This window comes from Octodon degus, unplaced genomic scaffold (assembly GCF_000260255.1).
Source record: "Octodon degus isolate 3935 unplaced genomic scaffold, OctDeg1.0 scaffold00002, whole genome shotgun sequence".
In the NCBI taxonomy this organism is placed as follows: domain Eukaryota; kingdom Metazoa; phylum Chordata; class Mammalia; order Rodentia; family Octodontidae; genus Octodon; species Octodon degus.
Genome location: NW_004524578.1, coordinates 20,234,541 through 20,252,793, shown reverse-complemented (window position 1 = coordinate 20,252,793; position 18,253 = coordinate 20,234,541). Strand labels below are relative to the sequence as shown.

Sequence of the window (18,253 nt, the reverse complement as noted above, 5' to 3'; positions counted from 1 at the left end):
ATGTATTTAGTAGAGGGTCTACAGGGTCTTACTATACAGATCAGACTCATACTGATCTTCCTGTTTTCATCCTCCCAAGTGCTGGGATTACAGGTGCATGCCACCATGCTCAGTTTCAATTGCTGTCTCAGTGCACCCCAGGGGCGGGCAGGCCCTGCATGCCAGGGATTGAATCCCGGTCTCTGCGTCTGCTGAGCTATCTGGCTGGCCTTTTCTCCAGACTTCTTTTTGTGAATGTAGCCCTGGAGATTTGTTTTTTGTTGTTTTGTGGGGAAGGGTCTACAGGGTGTTCAGGGTCTCGCTACTAGACTGGACTCATAGTGATCTGCCTATTTACAGCCTCCCAAAAGCTGGGATTACAGGTGTGCGCCACCACGCCTAGTCTCAATTGTTGTCTCCTATAACAAGGAGCACTTTGGAAAGCTGAGACAGGAGGATACCAAGTTTGGGGCTGGCATGGCCGGCTCAGGATCAAACCCCTGGCTCCTGAGCCTGCTTGCAGGCCCTTTAGTCCGCTGAGTTATTTGGCCGGCCCCCAACCCTGGAGATTTGAATCCGGGGCTTTCACACTGAGCTACATCCCAATCCTTTTTTCTAACAGAGGGTAGGGCCTTACTAAATTGCCAAGCTGGGCACAAACTTGGTATCCTCCCGTCTCAGCTTTCCAAAGTGCTCCTTGTTATAGAAATTAACATTTCACTGCTTAGGCAGGCACAGGAACTGGGATTCAGTCCCTGGTGTGCCTTGATGGCTCTACCCCCAGGGTGCACTGAGACCCCCACTGAGACCAGGTGTGGTGGTGCGGGCCTATAATCCCAGTGCTTGGGAGGCTCAAAACAGAAGGATCACTAGGAGTGTTATCTGTGTAGTGAGACCCTGTAGTAAATACAAAAAGAATTACATTAGAAAAAGAAAGAAAAAGAAATTAACACTTCAGCTGGGTGTGATGGTGCGTGCCAATAACCCCAGCACCCTGAAAGGGTAAGGCAGGAGGATCACAAGTTAGCAAGTTAGTGGACCGGTGGACTGTGTCTCAAAAAAAAAAAAAAAAGGAAAAGAACTCAAAAAGAGGAGGCTGGTATGCAGTTCAATGCTGAGGCCTAGATTTGATTGCCAATATCACCAAAAAAAGTTTATATTTCACTTTTGACCTATCAATTAAGAATTGACTGGGTAGGGGCTGGGAATATAGCTCAGTGGCACAGAACCTACCTGGCAAGTGTGAGGTTGTGTTTGATTCCTAATACCAAAAAAAAAAGAGGAATGGACTGAATAAAATTGTCATTTTGGTAAACATTTCACTGCTGTCTAAACTATAACATCTTTGAAAGGAGTTGCCTGATTTTTTAAAATGTGTAGATCTCTTCCTCTCTTCCTCTCTTATCCTGCAGGTGAACCCAGGGTCTCTAGGCAAGTACCCTGCAGCTGGGCTATATCCAGGTCTTTTTTTTTTTTTTTTTGCGGAACCGGGGATTGAACTCACGCCCTTGCGCTTGCCAGGGAAGCATTTAGTCCACTGAGCCATCTCCCCAGCCCCTACATCCTGCCCTTTAACAACTTTCCCAAAGTAAAAAGCAGAGTGCCAATCTAGTCTGCCTCAGAGACAGTCATTTTCATCATTTTTTTTTTAAATTTTTTTTTTTTAATTTATGTGTGTGTGTGTGTGTGTGTGTGTGTGGCCAGCTCAGCCCATCAGGGGGCGGGGCTGGCAGGCATGTGGTGCTGGGGGATTGAACCTCAGTCCCTGTGCTTTGCTAAGCTTGTTCTAAGTAGGTGCTTTAGAACACTGAGCCATCTCACCAGCCCCATTTTCATCATTTTTTATTGCTCTCTCATGCTCTTTCCTGACAAATGGATGACTTTTTTTTTTTTTTTTTTCCTATTCATTTTTCAGACTTTGAGCATCAGGTGTCAAAACTCCATCAGGGCATTTCTGAAACAGCAGAAGTATAGAACAGGAACTATTAGGAAATATTTCTCATACTCCCAGTTGGGGAGGAAACTGTGAGCAGGCCCTGGACCTCAAAGGGCCACAGGGGAACCTTCTGAAAGAGAGCCAGCAAGAGTCCTCTGCCGAGGAGAGGGATTTGAACAGGCTCCTGGGTGGGTGTGTGCGGCAGAAGCCTGTGTGCACAGAATGTGGAAAAAGCCTTAACCAGAGCTCCTATCTCATGAGACACCTAAGGACTCGCACTGCTGAGAGGCCTTACAAGTGCGCCAAGTGTGGGAAAGGCTTCAAGCAGAGCTCAGACCTTGTCACTCACTGCAGAACACACAAGGGTACGAAGCCCTACCAGTGCCATGGGTGTGAGAAAAGCTTCCGTGACAGCTCAGCACTCACCAAACAACTGAGGACCTACGCAGGGGAGAAGCATGACAAGTGGCTAGAAAGCAGGAAGAGCTCTGAGTGGAAGCCACACCTCATCATGCACTGAAGGACACACATGGGAGAAAAGCCCAATGGGTTCCTCGAGTGTCACAAGAGCTTTAGTCAAAGCTCAAATTTCATCACCCACCAGAGGATCCACAGTGGCATGAAGCCTTCTAGGTGCAATGATGATGGGAACAGTTTCAGCCAGAGCTCAGACTTGATAAAGTGCCAGTGGATCCACACAGGTGAATGGTCTTCCCAATGCCTGGAGCGCAGGAAGTGCTTCTGGGACAGTTCTCATTTTGTAGCTCACATGAGTACTCACTTGGGAGAAAGGCCTTTCTGTTGTCCCAACTGCCACAGAAGTTTCAGGCAGAGCTCACACTTGGTCACACGCCAGCAGATGCACACAGGTGAGAGACCTTTTAAGTGCATCGACTGTGGAAAAGGATTTACTGACAGCTCTGCCCTTATTAAGCACCAACGGATCCACACAGGCGAAAGACCCTACAGGTGTGGCGAGTGCGGGAAAAACTTCAACCAGAGCTCTCATTTCACAGCACATCAGCGGATCCACTTAGGAGACAGATTCTACCAGTGCGCCGAGTGCATCAAGACTTTCAACCAGTGTTCCCATTTCCTCACACACCAGAGAACACATACAGGAGTAAAACCTTTCCACTTCAGTGCATGTGACAAGCGCTTCTGGCAGAAAGCGCATCTTCTGTGCCATCAAAATACCCATTTGGTTTAGGAAATGTTCCTTAAAGGTTCCTTGCTCCCTTCTAAATTTCCAGTGCTATTGTCTTCAGATCCCCCAGAGCAAACCTGGAAATGGGTGGCTCAATTCAGAAGCCAGTCTGTTTTGTCTTTCCAGTGTTACAATGAGCAGGACGTACTCACAGGGTCCAGATAATGTTCTGAGCACAAGACATTTGCTCAGCGTGTGTTAACCAGCTCTTGGGGAAATTTGAGTTTAATAGTTGCTACAGCTAGTTTATTTTATTTATTTATTTATTTTATTTTATTTTAAATATTTATTTATTTATTTATTTGTGTGTGTGGCCAGCTCAGCCCACCAGGGGGCGGGGCTGGCTGGCATGTGGTGCTGGGGGATTGAACCGCGGTCCCTTGTACTTTGCTAAGCTTGTTCTAAGTAGGTGCTTTAGACCACTGAGCCATCTCACCAGCCCTACAGCTAGTTTAATAGCTGCTGCCCAGGTACGCAGTGAGAAGAGAATGTGGGCTGTAGATCTCATGGAAATCATCCAGGTGGTGCTCGATATTGATGATTGATATTTGAAGGCTTGGCCTGTAGCTCTAGCTCAGTAACAGAGCACTTGACTGGCATGCACAAGGTCCTGAGTTTAATTCCTGGCACTGAAAAAAAAAAAAAAAAAAACAAACAACCCACTGAGGTCATATGCAAAGCCTTTAATGCAATGCCTAGCCCTTAAAAAAGATACTCAATACAAGCTTGGTTGTTTTTAATCAACTTTATTTATTTATTTATTTATTTATTTATTTAGTGGAACCAGGGATTGAACTCAGGCCCTTGTGCTTGCTAGGCAAGCACTTATTCTACTGAGCCATCTCCCCAGCCCCCTTAATCAACTTTTTACTCAATAAGAAATTTATTAGTTTACCCACCCAAGTCCAGAACTTGCAAGAAAATCTATTAGAACCAGAAGGTTTGGGGTCTGAACACATAGATTCAGTAAGATGGAAAGTCTCTCCCCATCTACTGCTGTGCAGGCGTTCATGTCATCACAGTTGTCTCAGCATCGTGACAAAGCAGCATTAGCTAAAGGATGTGGTTTTGTGACTTAAAGGCTGGAAAATCTCAGAAGCTCTGTGTACAGCAGTATATAGGAGGCAAGGATTGTTCTGGGGGCCTGCTGTCATGGAGGCACAGAAAGAATCCTGTGATGAACCAGCCAGGGGAGTGTGGAGGAGGAGCATAAAATCTTGGAGGCAACATTGCTGAGAATGTCAGATGTTATCACAGGGCTGCTTCCTGCCATTTAACTTGAGGAAGCAACTCATTTGCTAATTCGCTGGGTCAGTATGCCCCTTTGGTTTTAGGTTACAGCAGCTCTGGTTCTTTTAGAGCCATTCGTACTTCTCTATATTTAATTGAAATAAATCAAAGGAAGTCAGAATAGTATGTTGGAAAGGATACCTGCTTCCTTGAGAAGGGAACATGCTCAAGTCCTGGCCTATCACTTTATTTGGCCAGACCCTCACTTTCTCTCAGCCCCAAGCTCTACTACCTTACCTACTCCACGGGGTCGTAGAGAGGATCTAAAACACACATGCACTCTGTAGTTAAATTTTAAATGTAGTGTCTCTAATGTTATAGTATCACTGATAGAATCTATGTCCTCAAGGGATGGCTTTTCCTTCAGGTGTCCCATATGCTCCTATAATGGGGGAATTATTGTCTAACCTGTTGAAAGACTAATATGAAAATGCTAGCTGAGTATAGTGGCACCTGCCTATAATCTTAGCACTCAGGAGGCTGAGGCAAGAGGATCACATTAGGTTCAAGGCCAACCTGAATTTAAAAAAGAAAAAAGAAAGAAAGACTGCTAACTGACATGACTCAGTATGGGTCACATAGTTTAGAGAAGAACCAGGTCTGCTTGCTGGCTATGAGAGTTTTATCCTGAAGTCTTCAACAGTATGGATCAGAGCAGCTCTTGGGATTTGCTAGCGTGGGTCTGAGATACTACCAGCCCAAAGGACCCACTTCCTCTAAACACTTCACCTAGCAGTGAGGGAGGCTTCATCTAGCCTGAGTCCAAGAGAGCTTCAGGAGCCTGGGCTGGGCTAGTGGATCTTAAGGGATGAGAGTACTGGGGTGAGAGCGGGAGTGAGGGCCAAGGGGGAACTTGGGAGGCTAGGACTGTTTAAAAAGGAAAGTGGCAGGCTGGAAGGGTTTTCCTGTAAGCTGAATTTGTTGCCTCCGCTTTAGCACACTGCTCAATTTTTCAATCTCAAGTCCTGCCTGCCTATCTGCCTGCCTCTCTTTTTCCTCCCCCTTTCTCTGTCACTGGTTTGTTGAGGAAATCCAGTTGAACTGTAGTGCAACCCACAGGTCTGAATTTTGCTCATCCTACACTAAGGAGTTTCTTCAACATGTACCTCTCCCCCTTGCTTTCCTGATATTGGTAGTTGGTTCTATATGCCTATTCAAATTCAGATATTAATGTGTCAAAATTACTACATAGAGGACTGAGAGTGTAGCTAGTGGTGGAGCATTTGCCTAGCCTGTGCAAGGTCCTGGCTTAGATCCCTAGCACTGCAAAATATTATAACAATAATAATAATAACAACAACAACAACAACAATAACAATACTCCACAATGACTTGATGTCTACCAGAAGGTATGTAGTATTATCTTGTCTCTCTTCTTCTAGTGTTAGCAGCCTTTAGCAATCCTTTATTTCATTTGGAATTACTGAATAGTGATATTTTGAATTTATTTATTTGGTACTGGGAATCAAACTCAGGACCTTGCACTTGTCAGGCAGACTCTGCCCCTGAGCTATGTCCTCAGCCCTTGTTATTTCTTTATTTTTGTTTTGTTTTTTTGAGACAGGGTGTTGCTGTGTAGTTCAGGCTGGACTTGAACTCACTGTGGAGCCTGGGCGGCCTTGAGCTCACAGTGATCCTCCTGTCCCAGCCTCCCAAGTGCTGTTATCGCAAGTTTGTGCCACGCAGCTGTGATATTTTATTTCTATCATTCCTCCCTCATTTATTAGTCATAATATTTCTGTAAAGGGAACTCCCTTTTATTTACTATTTGGTTTCCCTGGGGTAAGAAATAACACCATGGCTGCTTAACTAGAACTGGTCCTTTAATATTACTGTCCAAGTGTCAGCCTCTATGACCCAGATTCTAAGCCCCTTCTGCTGGGAAATGCTGTTTTTTTATAGGAAATTTGTGTACATCTGTAAATGTCATAACTTTTTTTAATGTACCCTGTTGCTCTTATTCCCTCCTAGTGTGTCTGGGTTTGCACAAATCAGAGCCCTGAAGAGCACAGTAAATACTTGAGAGAAGCTCTAACTTGCCAATTAATGCTCCCCCAAAATATTTTGGCTTGAAGCAAGAGCAAAAACTCTATTCCTATCACCTGTGAGTCGTTTTGTATCCTTGTTTTGGTAATGTGAGCATAAATCAGCTTTGTTTATCTACCAGATATTATTCTAAATCAAACACCATCAGTCTGTAGACAGTTTATAAGAATCAGATGAGACAGTAGGGTGGGGACCCAGCAGCAGAGCTAAGGGGCAATTCGGGAGCCTCTCTCCCCAGGGGTGGAAGTGTTTTGGCCAGGAGTAGCTGGAGAGCGAATGCAGTTGGGGACAAGTGTCCTTTGAAGTGACAGTCCAAGAATGTGCACTGGGTTGATGTAAGTCCTGGAATAGTGTCTGACAAGGGGAGGCAGTTCGAGGACGTCTTGGGAACACAAAAACTACATTAGTCACAGAAACTGGTGAGGACCATGATTCATACTTTTGGTCTGCGAGTGAGCCAAGGCCAGGGGGAGGATCTGGGAGTAGCACAGAACCTGAGGTCAAAAGAGCCAGCTGCTTCACAGCCCCTGTCCACATCAGGTCCATTCACCTTGCTTGACCACAGTCTGAGAGTTGAATCAGATAAAGATCCCGTCTGGCTCTAGCAGTTTATAAATCTGAGCTGGGTGTAGTGGCACCTACCTGTCATCCCAGTACTCAAGAAGCTGAGGCAGGAGGATCGCTGTGAGTATGAGTTCCCAGGCTGGGCTACATATTGAGCTCAAGGCCAGCCTGAACTGCATAGTAAGACACTGTCTCAAAAATAAAACAAGGCCAGGTATGTAGCTCAGCGGTGCAGCACCTGCCTGGCAAGCGCAAGGTCCTGAGTTTAGTTTCTGGTACCAAAACAAAAAGCCTACAAACCTGAGACCCCAGTTCTGATCCATGTAGGGGGCAGGTGCTTTCACATATGTACTTTCCTGTTTGGAGAGACTCAGGCTAGTGGTGTGGAGCCCTGTTGACTCCAGCTCTGGTGCCTCTAGTCCCCAGGTTCTTGGAGGAGAAGCTGGAACTCACAGCCGCCATCAAAGTTCACAGACCTCCCCATCTCCGGTTCCTCCTACCTTGTCAGGACACTGAATCTTTTCCTACCTGTGTGTTTTCACATCCTGTGTCTACAGGTTGTGGATGCTGGGAGATGTGAGGTTTTGAAAGGCAAAGCTTTTGGCTTGCTTTGTGGCTCTGCCAACCTGTCTTTTCTCCACACACAGAGCCATGAATCACAAAGGTTTGTTTTTAGTGCCGGGTACAGAGCCCTATGAATGCCCGGGAGTGCTGTTACCCAGGCTCCCAGTCCAAGCAGGAAGTATGAGTGGCCTCTTCATCGTACTTCCTCTTGTTTCTGCCCTACGACTGGACAGTTGGCTTATTGCAAATGTTCTTGTCTTCCCTCACTCCAAGCTGGAGGTCACCTCCCAGCACTTCCCAGTGTCCCCTCTCAGGTTTCTCTCAAGTGATCTCACACACTTCTCTAGCTCCCCTGCCACTATCTGTTCCAAATCAACAGCGATCTCTCCCCCTGAACTGCAACAGCCTCCTAACTTATCTCAGTTTTTTTTTTTTTTTTTTCTTTTTTTTCCCCCCTCACATTCTCAGAAGTCAGTATGATCTTTTAAAATTCTAAATCTAGGACTGGAAGCTGGGCATGGTGGTACACAACTGTAATCCTGGCACTTGGGAGGCTGAGGCAGGTAGATCATTGCAAGTTCAAGACCAGCCTGGGCTACAGAGTGAGCTCAAGGCCAGCCTGAGCTGCATAACGAGACCCTGTCTCAATACATACATACATACATAAATCTAGGGCTGAGATGTAGCACAATGGTGAGTTCAATCCCCAGCACCACAAACAAAACAAAACCTTAAATCTCTATCAGTGGCTTTCTATCACCTTTAAACTGACTCAAATCCTTACCCTGATCTAGAAACCTCTGGTTTCTGTTCCTTCCTGCTCCTAGCTACTTCTCATGTCACCTGGTCTGTCTCTCATGAAGCACACCTGTGTACTATGCTCCGTGGTCACACCCAGGTTATGCATACCATAGAGCCTTGCCACCAATAGATTTTTCTGCCCCAAATGTTGCTTACCCAGACTTTTTTTTTTTTTTTTTTTTTTTTTTTTTTTTTTGTGTTTTTTTTTTTTTTTTTTTTTGTGGAATCAGGGATTGAACTCGGGCCCTTGAGCTTGCTAGGCAAGTGCTTATTCTACTGAGCCATCTCTCCGGCCCCACCCAGATCTTTTTGAAAGCAAATTACAGGCATGTAGCACCAATCCTGGCTCTTGTTTCATTTCTTTCACGGTGCTCAGTAAATGCTTATTGTTGTCGGTGTGTTGTGGCACAGGTCTGTGATCCCAGCACTCAGGAGGCTGAGGCGAGAGGATACACAAGGGCAAAATTAGATTGGGCAGCGCAATGAATTCAAGAATTCAAGACCAGCCTAGCTACAAAGTTAGACTCTCAAACAACAACAAAAGCTTAGATGAAGTAATGAGTACTTGCTCAGAGACAAGGGGCTCATTGTGCTGGAGCACAAAAGGGTGACATAAAGGTAGCTGAGTGAGTGAGGGTCACACCTGAATAAGGGTCACACTGGAATGAAGGTCACACTGGAAAGGCTGGACTATGGATCTGCCTGTGAGGAAACTGGATGTCACTAACTGCTAGTGGTTTGTCAAAAGAGAGATGAGCAGCACTGGAAGGTTGACTTAGCAGCTCTGTGTAGGTGACAGCAAGGAGAGGAAGGGAGGGCTTAGAGGCGACACTTGATGGAAAGGGCTTGGCATGGGTCTGACCTACAGTGTCTCCCACCAGTGGCCATCATCATCAAGCACCACAGCAGGCTCGGGGACACAAGGACAAAACACATCATTAAACCATCCGCCTCCAAATAGTCCTTCCCAGGCCCACCTTCGTGTTCCTTTACTTTCTGTTTTGCCCACCATGGTCCAGTAACTGGGCTCTCAAAGGTCTTATGATTTCCATGCCTGGTGGCCTCTTGTGTGTCTTCTTCACATTCATACCTCTTCTTTGTTTGATGCTATTGGCAGGGTTTCTTCTTGAAATTCTCTTTTTCCTGTATGATGCTGAGCCATTCTCCTGCATTTCTGGCTACTTCTTGAGTCCCTTTCCTGGCTCCTCTTCTTCCCCTTTGATGTTTCAGGTCCTCTCCATTCTCTGGCCCTTGCTCCTCTTTCTACATCTTTCCTTTCTTGTTCTTCACATGGTCTTGATTTTTTTTGGGTGGGTGGGGGGTACCGGGAGTTGAACTCAGGACCTTGCACTTGCCAGGCAAGTGTTGTGCTGCTGAGCTACATCCTGGCCACATAATCTTGTGTTAGTCATTATGCTGAGGACACAGGTCTGGCCTCACCAACCTTGTGCTTGGTAGCCATAGCAAGGTGACTGATTGCCCCCAAGTCACTTGCTGAACCTCCAAGCTCTTTCCCTCAGCTTTTCCTCCCACAACATCGCTCTTTTTGCAAGTCACTCCCCACCCTCTTACATGTTCTTGCCAGAAACCTGGCCAACTTTTTTCTGTTTCTTATATTTCTCTGCCAGATAAGGTAGTATCTGCCTCTTTACTGCTGCCTTTTAAAATCAGTCATGAGTCAAGTGTGGGGGCTAATGCCTGTAATCCCAGTACTGGGGAGGCTGAGGCAGGAGGATCACCGGGACTTCAAGACCAGCCTGGACTGCATAAGTGACTTTAAGACCAGCCTGCACTACATAGTGAAATCCTGTCTCAAAAAACAAAAAAACAAAAAACAAGTCATATCATGAAAGCATATGTGCTTGTTATAAAGACTGCAAGAAACAACTCAGACATCTAAAGTAAATGAATGGAAATGCTTCTCCCTTCCCCCATCCTTTCCGATGTTGTCACCTGAATTTCTGCTCTGTTGGCTCTAGGTGTCAAGATGTGTTTTTCCTCTTTTCCAGCCCCACTGCCACGGACCTACAAGACAGTTCCCACAGTCTGCATTTCCTTTCAGTTCAGCTCACTGAACTGGCCCCAAATGAGAACCTTCCTCACAGCGGTCCCACTGCATCCCTGCAAGAAGGCCACATTTCAAAGCTGTTTAACTTCCTGCAGATTACTTCATCTCACTGACCCTTCCTTCTTTGAGACAGGGTTTCACTGTACAGATTGGGTTGGCCTTATGCTCACTTTTGTAGCCTCCATGCTGGTCGCAAACTTGCAGAGATCCTCCTGGCTCAGTCTCCTGAGTGTTGGGATTACAGGCATGCATTACCACCCCTGATTCTGGGGCCGTAAGGTGAATGCCCACATCCAGGGCTCATGTGGTGCACTCGAGGATCTGGGCCGAAACTGCAGGGGATGTGGGGCTGGGGATCGAAGTGGGGTCCTTGTTCTTGCCAGGGAGGTGCTTATATCTCTGAGCTATCTCTCCAGCCCTGATCTTTCCTTCTTTATCTGTAAAAGGAAAGTGATCCCAGTCCTTCCTCATGGAGTGGAATGAGAAGTAAGACCAACATGTAAAATTCTTTGCACAATGTCTGGTACATTGTATCTGCCCTGCAATTGTCAAGGACAGCAATGATCATGATGATAAAATTTCCCTTGGAGAAAGTTATAGTTTAATGGGGGACTTGATTAAGAGTTATCCAGATAAAGAAAGATAGGCAAATATTTAGGGGAAAAGGAGAAGAGCAGTTTAACTAAAATGAAAAGGCTGAGTTAGGAAGTTAGGGGACTAAATTCCGAGTTTGGAGTTATTCCTTAATACATGGTAGTGTTGACATATGTCTATAATCCCATTATCCAGGGGCCAGGGAGATAACTCAGTAGAATAAGCTCTTGCCTGGCAAGCACAAGAGCCTGAGTTCAATCCCCGGTTCCGAAAAAAAAAAATTCCATCATCCTACCAGGCTAAGGCAGAAGAATTGCAAGTTCCAGCCCAGCCTGGGTAATTTAGTGACTTTGTGAGACCTGGTCTCAAAAATTAAAAAAGGTCTGGGAATGTAGCTCAATTGGAAAGCCCTAGATTCAGTCCCCAGTAGTTTAACAAAACAAAACAAAACAACATAAACAACAACAAAACACAAAACCTTCCCTCCCCCTATATATAACATTTTTTGTTTGTTTTTTGAGGCAGGGTCTCACTGTACGTATGTGATGTAGGCAGGCCTCAGACTCACAGTGATCCTCCTGACTCAGCCTACTGAGTCCTGGGATTAGTGCAGTTTATTGTAGGCTGGTGTGCACCACCATCTCTAGCAAGTTTTCTTTTCTTTCTGTTGGAGATTAAACTCAAGGCCTTGCTCATGGTAGACAAGCACCCTACCACTGAGCTACTCTCTCAGCCCCTTATGCATATCAACTTGTGCACATAATGTCCATAGGATCCCAGGCCTCCGTGGTGTGCAAAGAGCTGAACTCAGGCCTGCTGCCTGCTGTTGGGGGAGGGGAGGCTGCGACATTAATAATGCTCATGTGAGGAGCTTTTATTTCTCCAGGAAAAAAAAATGTTTCCACATTTTAGATCATTTCCACAGTGTGAACAGTTTTACAGCTCTAGTGCTGTCTGCCAAGTCATTTTCTAAGCTAATTGTACCAATTCACAATGTTATCAGCAATAAATGACTACTCGTCTTTCCCTGCCCTCATCCTTGAAAAACAGTTTTGCCAATTTACTAGGCATGATTCTTACATACTGTTTTAATTTGTGTCTCTTTGATTGCTTGTGGGGTGGACATTTTTCCTGGGGTAGCTTCTGTTTCTCTTGTCTTTAGTCGCTTGTGTTCTCAGAGCAGCATGGGGAGCAGAAACCTTGACCATTTGATCTTAGGGAAGTCATTCACATTTTTCCTGCTCCCGTCTGCCTCCCTCTGTGCTTTATTATTATTATTATTATTATTATTATTATTATTACTTCTTAAGCTAACATGTGCATCTTTGCTTAACATCAGGAAAGACAACTAAGCAAAGAGTCAAATTGCCTGTATCGCACCACATTTGTTGTGTAGGTTTCTCGGCTCACAATATCCACAAATATGTGTTTTTTCTGAATCTATTTCCTCATCTATAACACAGGAATAGTTGTCCTTCAAGTTGGCAATTAAATGAGCGGGTATATATAGAAGAGATTCATGAAGTGCAGGATATTGTCCAAAATACAAATTGCTGCTCTTAGGGCAAAAATATTTCCCTTTATTCTGCCAAACAGGATGATACTGTTCTCTAAATACAGCTTGCTTTCAGGAGGGCAGTTTCTTCTCCCTGAATGACTTCGATGTCTTCATCTGTCCATTCTGCTGAGCTACCTAACTGTTCCTCTGTGTGTGTGTGTGTGTGTGTGTGTGTGTGCGTGTGTGCGCGCGCGCATGCGCGCATGTGTATGTGTTTGATTCTCAGCCCCATAGAGAAAAAATATGAATTCAGAAACCAACCATTCATCTGCTGCATGGCTTAAGAAATAAAAGATCCTGGATACACATAAAGCCATCTGTGAAACTGTCCCCAATCCCAGGCTCTTCTCCAACACAGATTTTTTTTTTTTTTTTCATTTTATGTATTTGGTACAGGGTCTCACTATGCAGCTCGGATTCGTAGTGATCCTTCTGTTTTCAGCCTCCCCAGTGCTGGGATTACAGGCATGCACCACCACACTCAGATTTATTCACTGGCTCAGCATGCCTTGGGTGGGGCCAGTGCAGCATGTGGGACCAGGGATCAAACCCTGGTCCTTGTGCTTGCCAATGACTAAAGCAGGCGCTTAGTCCACTGAGCTATCTTACTTGCTCTCCCAACACAGATTCTGTTCTCCTGAGTTTGATATTTCTTATTCCTGTACCTTATATTTATTTATGTGCTTATTTGTTCTGTCTCTCCCCCATATATGTGTTATGAATGTGTGTATAATATTTGTGTCTATAAAATATATACACATTTGTAGTACTAGGGATTGAACTCAAGTTTCATCCCCAGCCTCAGCCCGGGCTGGGCTTGTGATTTTCCTGCCTCAGCCTCCCAGAGTGCTGAGTTACAGTCCTTTCACCACCACATCTAGCTATCAAATGAATCTTACAAATCCATTTTCCTCTCATGAGCTACCTGTGTATACATGTCAAAGCTATATTTAGGTAGACATCCCTAAGTGCATTATAACATTTGTTTGCATACATTCATTTAGACTTTAGGTGAGAGATGCAAAGCTCTGGAGGTGAATTTACTCTTCCCCGCTGGCATCACGACCGATCTGTGTGGCAATGTAGTCAAGCTCCATTCATTTCCTTGCTTTAATACTGAGTATACAATCACATTTCACTCTGTCTGCTTTCATGCTGGTGGCCTCTGGAGTCTGGTCTTTTTTTTTTTTTTATTTTTTTTTTTTATTTATTTGAGAGAGAGAGAGAGAGAGAGAGAGAGAGAGAGAGAGAGAGAGTGGTGTGTGTGTGTGTGGCCAGCTCAGCCCACCAGGGGGCGGGGCTGGCTGGCATGTGGTGCTGGGGGATTGAACCGCAGTCCCTGATGCTTTGCCAAGCTAGTTCCAAGTAGGTGCTTTAGACCACTGAGCCATCTCTCCAGCCCCGAGTCTGGTCTTTTGATGTTGTGGTTGTCCTTGTTTTTCTTTTTCAGACAGGATCTCCCTATCTCTCTATGTAGCCCAGGCTGGGCTCAAAGCAATTCTCCTGCCTCAGCCTCCTGAGTGCTGGATTATTACAAGTGTAGGTCACCATACCTGACTTTTTGGTCATTTTGGTTTTGCCATGCAGGTATTGGCACAGTGAACATTTGCTCTGTCTCCCTCAGATACATGTGTAGGAGTTTTTCTAAGAGTGGAACTTGGAGGTCATGGCCTGTGTATCTGTAATTCGACATTGCCCAACTATCCTCCAAAGGGCTTCCTCCTATCCTACCCGTCCTTACGAGATGTGGATGAATATTTCCATCACTGTTCTCCATGTGAACCCTTGGTTTTGGCAGGCTTTAAAACTTTTCCAATTTGGTGAATGTGAAACGATACTGCATTGTGGTTTTAATATCCATTTCTGTGACTATAGAAAAAGTTGATCAACTTTACAAGTTTGTTGTTCATGGTGTCCCTTCACAGAATTCCTTATTCATAAAGGCCCATTCTCTCTTTTTGCTTTCTTTCTGTTTTCAAGTCAGGGTCTCACTGTGTAGTTCAAGCTGATTTAACTTGTGATGAGCCTCCTGCCTCAGCCTCCCAAGTGCTGGACCACAACTGGCTTAAAGTGCCCATTCTGTAAGTCTGCTTTAAAAATACTTCACTCTTGGGCTGGAGGATATAGCACAGTCATCTAGCATTTAAAAGAACCTGTGTTTGAACCCAGCACTGAAAAGAAAAGAAAAAAAAAAAAAAACTCTCCCTGTCCATAAAATATTTTCAGATCTCCATCAAGCAGATAGAATTTTTTATTTAAAACAGGTGAGTGAACCCAGGGCCTTCACACTGTGCTACACCCCCAGGTTTTATTTAAGCTTTTAAAGATTTAATTTAATTTTAAAACAATGTCTTATTAAATTTCTAAATTGCCCAACTTGTGACTTTCCTGCCTCAGCAGGAGTGCTGAGGTGCTGGATACAAGCGCCACCATGTATGGCTTAGGCTGGATCTTTTTTGAGAGCTGTAGTCCTCTCTCCATTTGGATTCTGTTTACTTTTCATTTTGCCTAGCATTACAGTCATTTACAAACTTGTCTGGAGGGCAGGGGCTATGTTTATACCCTTGTTAACACTGGTACAAGGTAAACATTTCATAAACCTTTGTGGAATATAATCACACTCTTCCCCTGCTTATAAAGTCTTAAAACAGCTTGCCATTGTCTACAGAAGGGAACAGGACTGCCTTTCATGTTGACTTAAAACCCTTCTGGGGCTCCCCCTCACTGTCTGTACTGGGGTATCCCTGCCTCCTGCCCTTGAGCCTGGTCTCTTTTGTCTGCAGTGAGAATCTCCCAGTCTGAAAATGTCTGGTTTCTCTCTGCAGCCAGGATGGCAGCTGGATCCCACTCGTGTTAGCTGCCTGTCACATTTCTTTAGAGATGACCTGGGAGTCTTTGGGGCAGAGGCTTGCTTTGGTTGGTCCTGAATCTGTCCTTTGTGACTGGATGACTTGGGGATACCACCTCTTGAGGCCCCCACAGTGGCCAGTGGAGATAGCTATGCAGACACAGTTTTTGGTACAAAGAAATATAAGGGACAAGAGACTTTGAGAGCCAAGAGGACTCCCTGGAGGAGCCTTAGGCCAGTTAATGCCTGAATGAGCAGCCCTGGTCTTGAAGCATGGCATTGTTTAACTTTCACATGTGAATGACCTCATAGGACAGGAGACCTTTTTTTTTTTTTCAGTACTGGGGACTTAACCCAGGCCCTCAGGACTTCTGCTAGGGGAGCCCTCTGCCATGGATCCACACCTCTAGCCCTTTGTATTTTATTCTGAGCCAATGTCTTGTTCAGTTGCCTAGGCTGGGCTCAGGTTGAAACCCTCCTTGCCTCAGTCTTTCCAGTAGTTGGGATTATAGGCGTGTGCTACCACCAGTATGACATTAGACATTCTGATGCGTAGGGTGCCGTCGATGTCACTGAACTGAACAGTCCAGAGAGCTCTGTACTGTGAGGAAAGGGTTAGAACCTGGCCATTCTTCCGTCAGATTGGATGGGTATCAGTTACCTGCCTGGAGCCTTGAAGACGAACAGTGCCTGCTGTGTAGGCAAGCGTGTATGTCTCTTTCCCGTGCTCTCCTCACCCCCCTGGCCCCACCCCAGGCCCCTGTGTTAGTCCTTACATAGCTTAACGGTGAACAAAGTCTAGCAATATTCTCCATTGTGCAGTTCTGGCAATGTAATTTTAAAAGGTGGCAGAAATGTTCCCAGTGCTTATAATCTCATAACAGGCTTGGCAAGATTTTTTACTTCACTTCAACAGGAACACAGAGGAAAGTGATATTCCACAAGTATGTGCACTTTCTGCCATCCAAATGCTAGTCCTTAAGGAAACAAGGAGTGAAAAAGAAGCTGAACTGGGTGTGGTGGCACACACCTGTAGTCCTAGCATTCTGGGAGGCTGAGGCAGGAAGATTATGAGTTCAAGCCCAGACTAGGCAGCTTAGAGACTTAGCAAAACTCCATCACAGAGAGAGAGAGAGAGAGAGAGAGAGAGAGAGAGAGAGAGAGAGAGAATATGAAAGGCATTGAGTTGAATCCCCAGTACTACAAAAACAGCAAAATAAATAGAAGGTTTTTTTTGTTTTTGTTTTAATATATTTGGTACAGGGTCTTTCTCACTATGTAGCTGTACTTGTAGTGATTCTCCTGTTTTCAGCCTCTCCAGCGCTGGGATTACAGGCCTGCACCACCATGCCCAGTCTCAGAAGCTCAGTGTCCCTGGGAGCGGGGCCAGCATGGCATGTGGTACCGGGGATCAAACTGGCCCCTGCTCTTGCCTAAACAGGTTGTTAGTCTGCTGAGCTCTCTCTCTGGCTCTGAAGCAGGTGTTTATAACTACCGTCTCAACATAGCCAGCCATTCCCGATCCAGCAATGCCTGATACCTGAGGAAAGAGGAGCTTACACCCTTTGCTGGAGAGGTTGCACACAGACTTTCTGAAGCTCTTAGAGAAAGCTGGGGAGAAGGGAGAATGCAGTAAGCACGAGTGCATATGCACACATAAGGGACAGTTGAATGGCTTCCCTGCTGTACTTACACTACATTCCTGGCGCATACCCTGTCTTGCTCTTTGCTCTGCACCTCCCTGGAAGCCTTGTATCCACAACACCTCTTTTAGAAAGTCCTCCCACGGCCCAGTGGACACTTCTGTCTTGATGTCTGCAAGCCCTTAAGCATGCTCTGTTGTCTGTGCTCATCACCCCTTTGGCGGACATGGCCTTGAATATCTTTCAATGAGGCTCTCTAGTGGGCCACTACACAGATGGAGGCGTCCATGTTCACGGGCACTGGATCAAGTATTTTGGAATTCTGGCTGTGTCACCAACTATCTGTGGAAAAATGAGTTCATCTTTCTAAAGCTCAGTTTCCTCATCCTGGTATTGGAGGATTCTGTTGTTCCTACCTCACAGTTATCATGATGGTCACATGAAATGATGTATATCAAATTGTTAGAACTGGGCCTAGAGGGCACCCTTACAAGCTAGCTGTTGTAACTTGTCACCACTGTCATCCCTGCAACTGTGTACAAGCCATGCCATGGGACATCCTGCCCACGAAGGCTTTTATCATGATCTAATCCTCCCTCAGAGTCAGGTGCTCCTGGTCCCCTCTACCACTTTCACCCATACTCAGGTCTGACCATGCCCTGGTTGATGTATATAACCATGTCTCTTGCTGGGTCAGTAGGTTTGTACTTTGTCTTTAGCCTTGAAACTGCAGAAGGGCTTGTGGTCTCCTCTAACCTCAGCCCGGAAATCAACACCCCCCCCCTTTCTGGGCTCACTTCCTGGCTTCCTCCTACAACTCTAGTTTTTGGCTGTTACAAGTTGTCTCTAGACCAGGACACAGGTGTTCATAAATGACTGATGAAGGGTTTCTAGAGGCAATGTGGAGGAAGGGAATGAAAACTTTCTCATCCATATGCTACCTGAAAACTGGGAAGCCATGTTGAAAGATGATTTGTCATAGGTTTTAAATTAGAAAACCTAGGCTCAATCTCAACTCTGTATTCTATGACTGAGCAAAATACCTGACTACCATGTGCCTGTTTCATCATTTGTAAAGGAGAAAAATTAGGCCAAGAATATAGTTCAATGGCACAGCGCCTGCCTAGCAAGTGCAAGGTCCTGAGTTCAATTCTG

The 18,253-nt window shown here is 45.4% G+C and overlaps 1 protein-coding gene across 1 annotated transcript in view; it reads left to right on the top strand.

Moving 5' to 3' along the window:
- The window catches only part of Znf774 (zinc finger protein 774), a 3,603-nt gene extending 242 nt beyond the window's left edge, over positions 1–3,361 (top strand). The window contains 2 exon segments of the mRNA XM_023712379.1: positions 1,895–1,945; positions 1,948–3,361. Coding sequence (XP_023568147.1) covers positions 1,895–1,945; positions 1,948–3,125 — 1,229 coding nt within the window. The 3' untranslated portion in view covers positions 3,126–3,361.
- Positions 3,362–18,253: the final 14,892 nt, after the last annotated feature.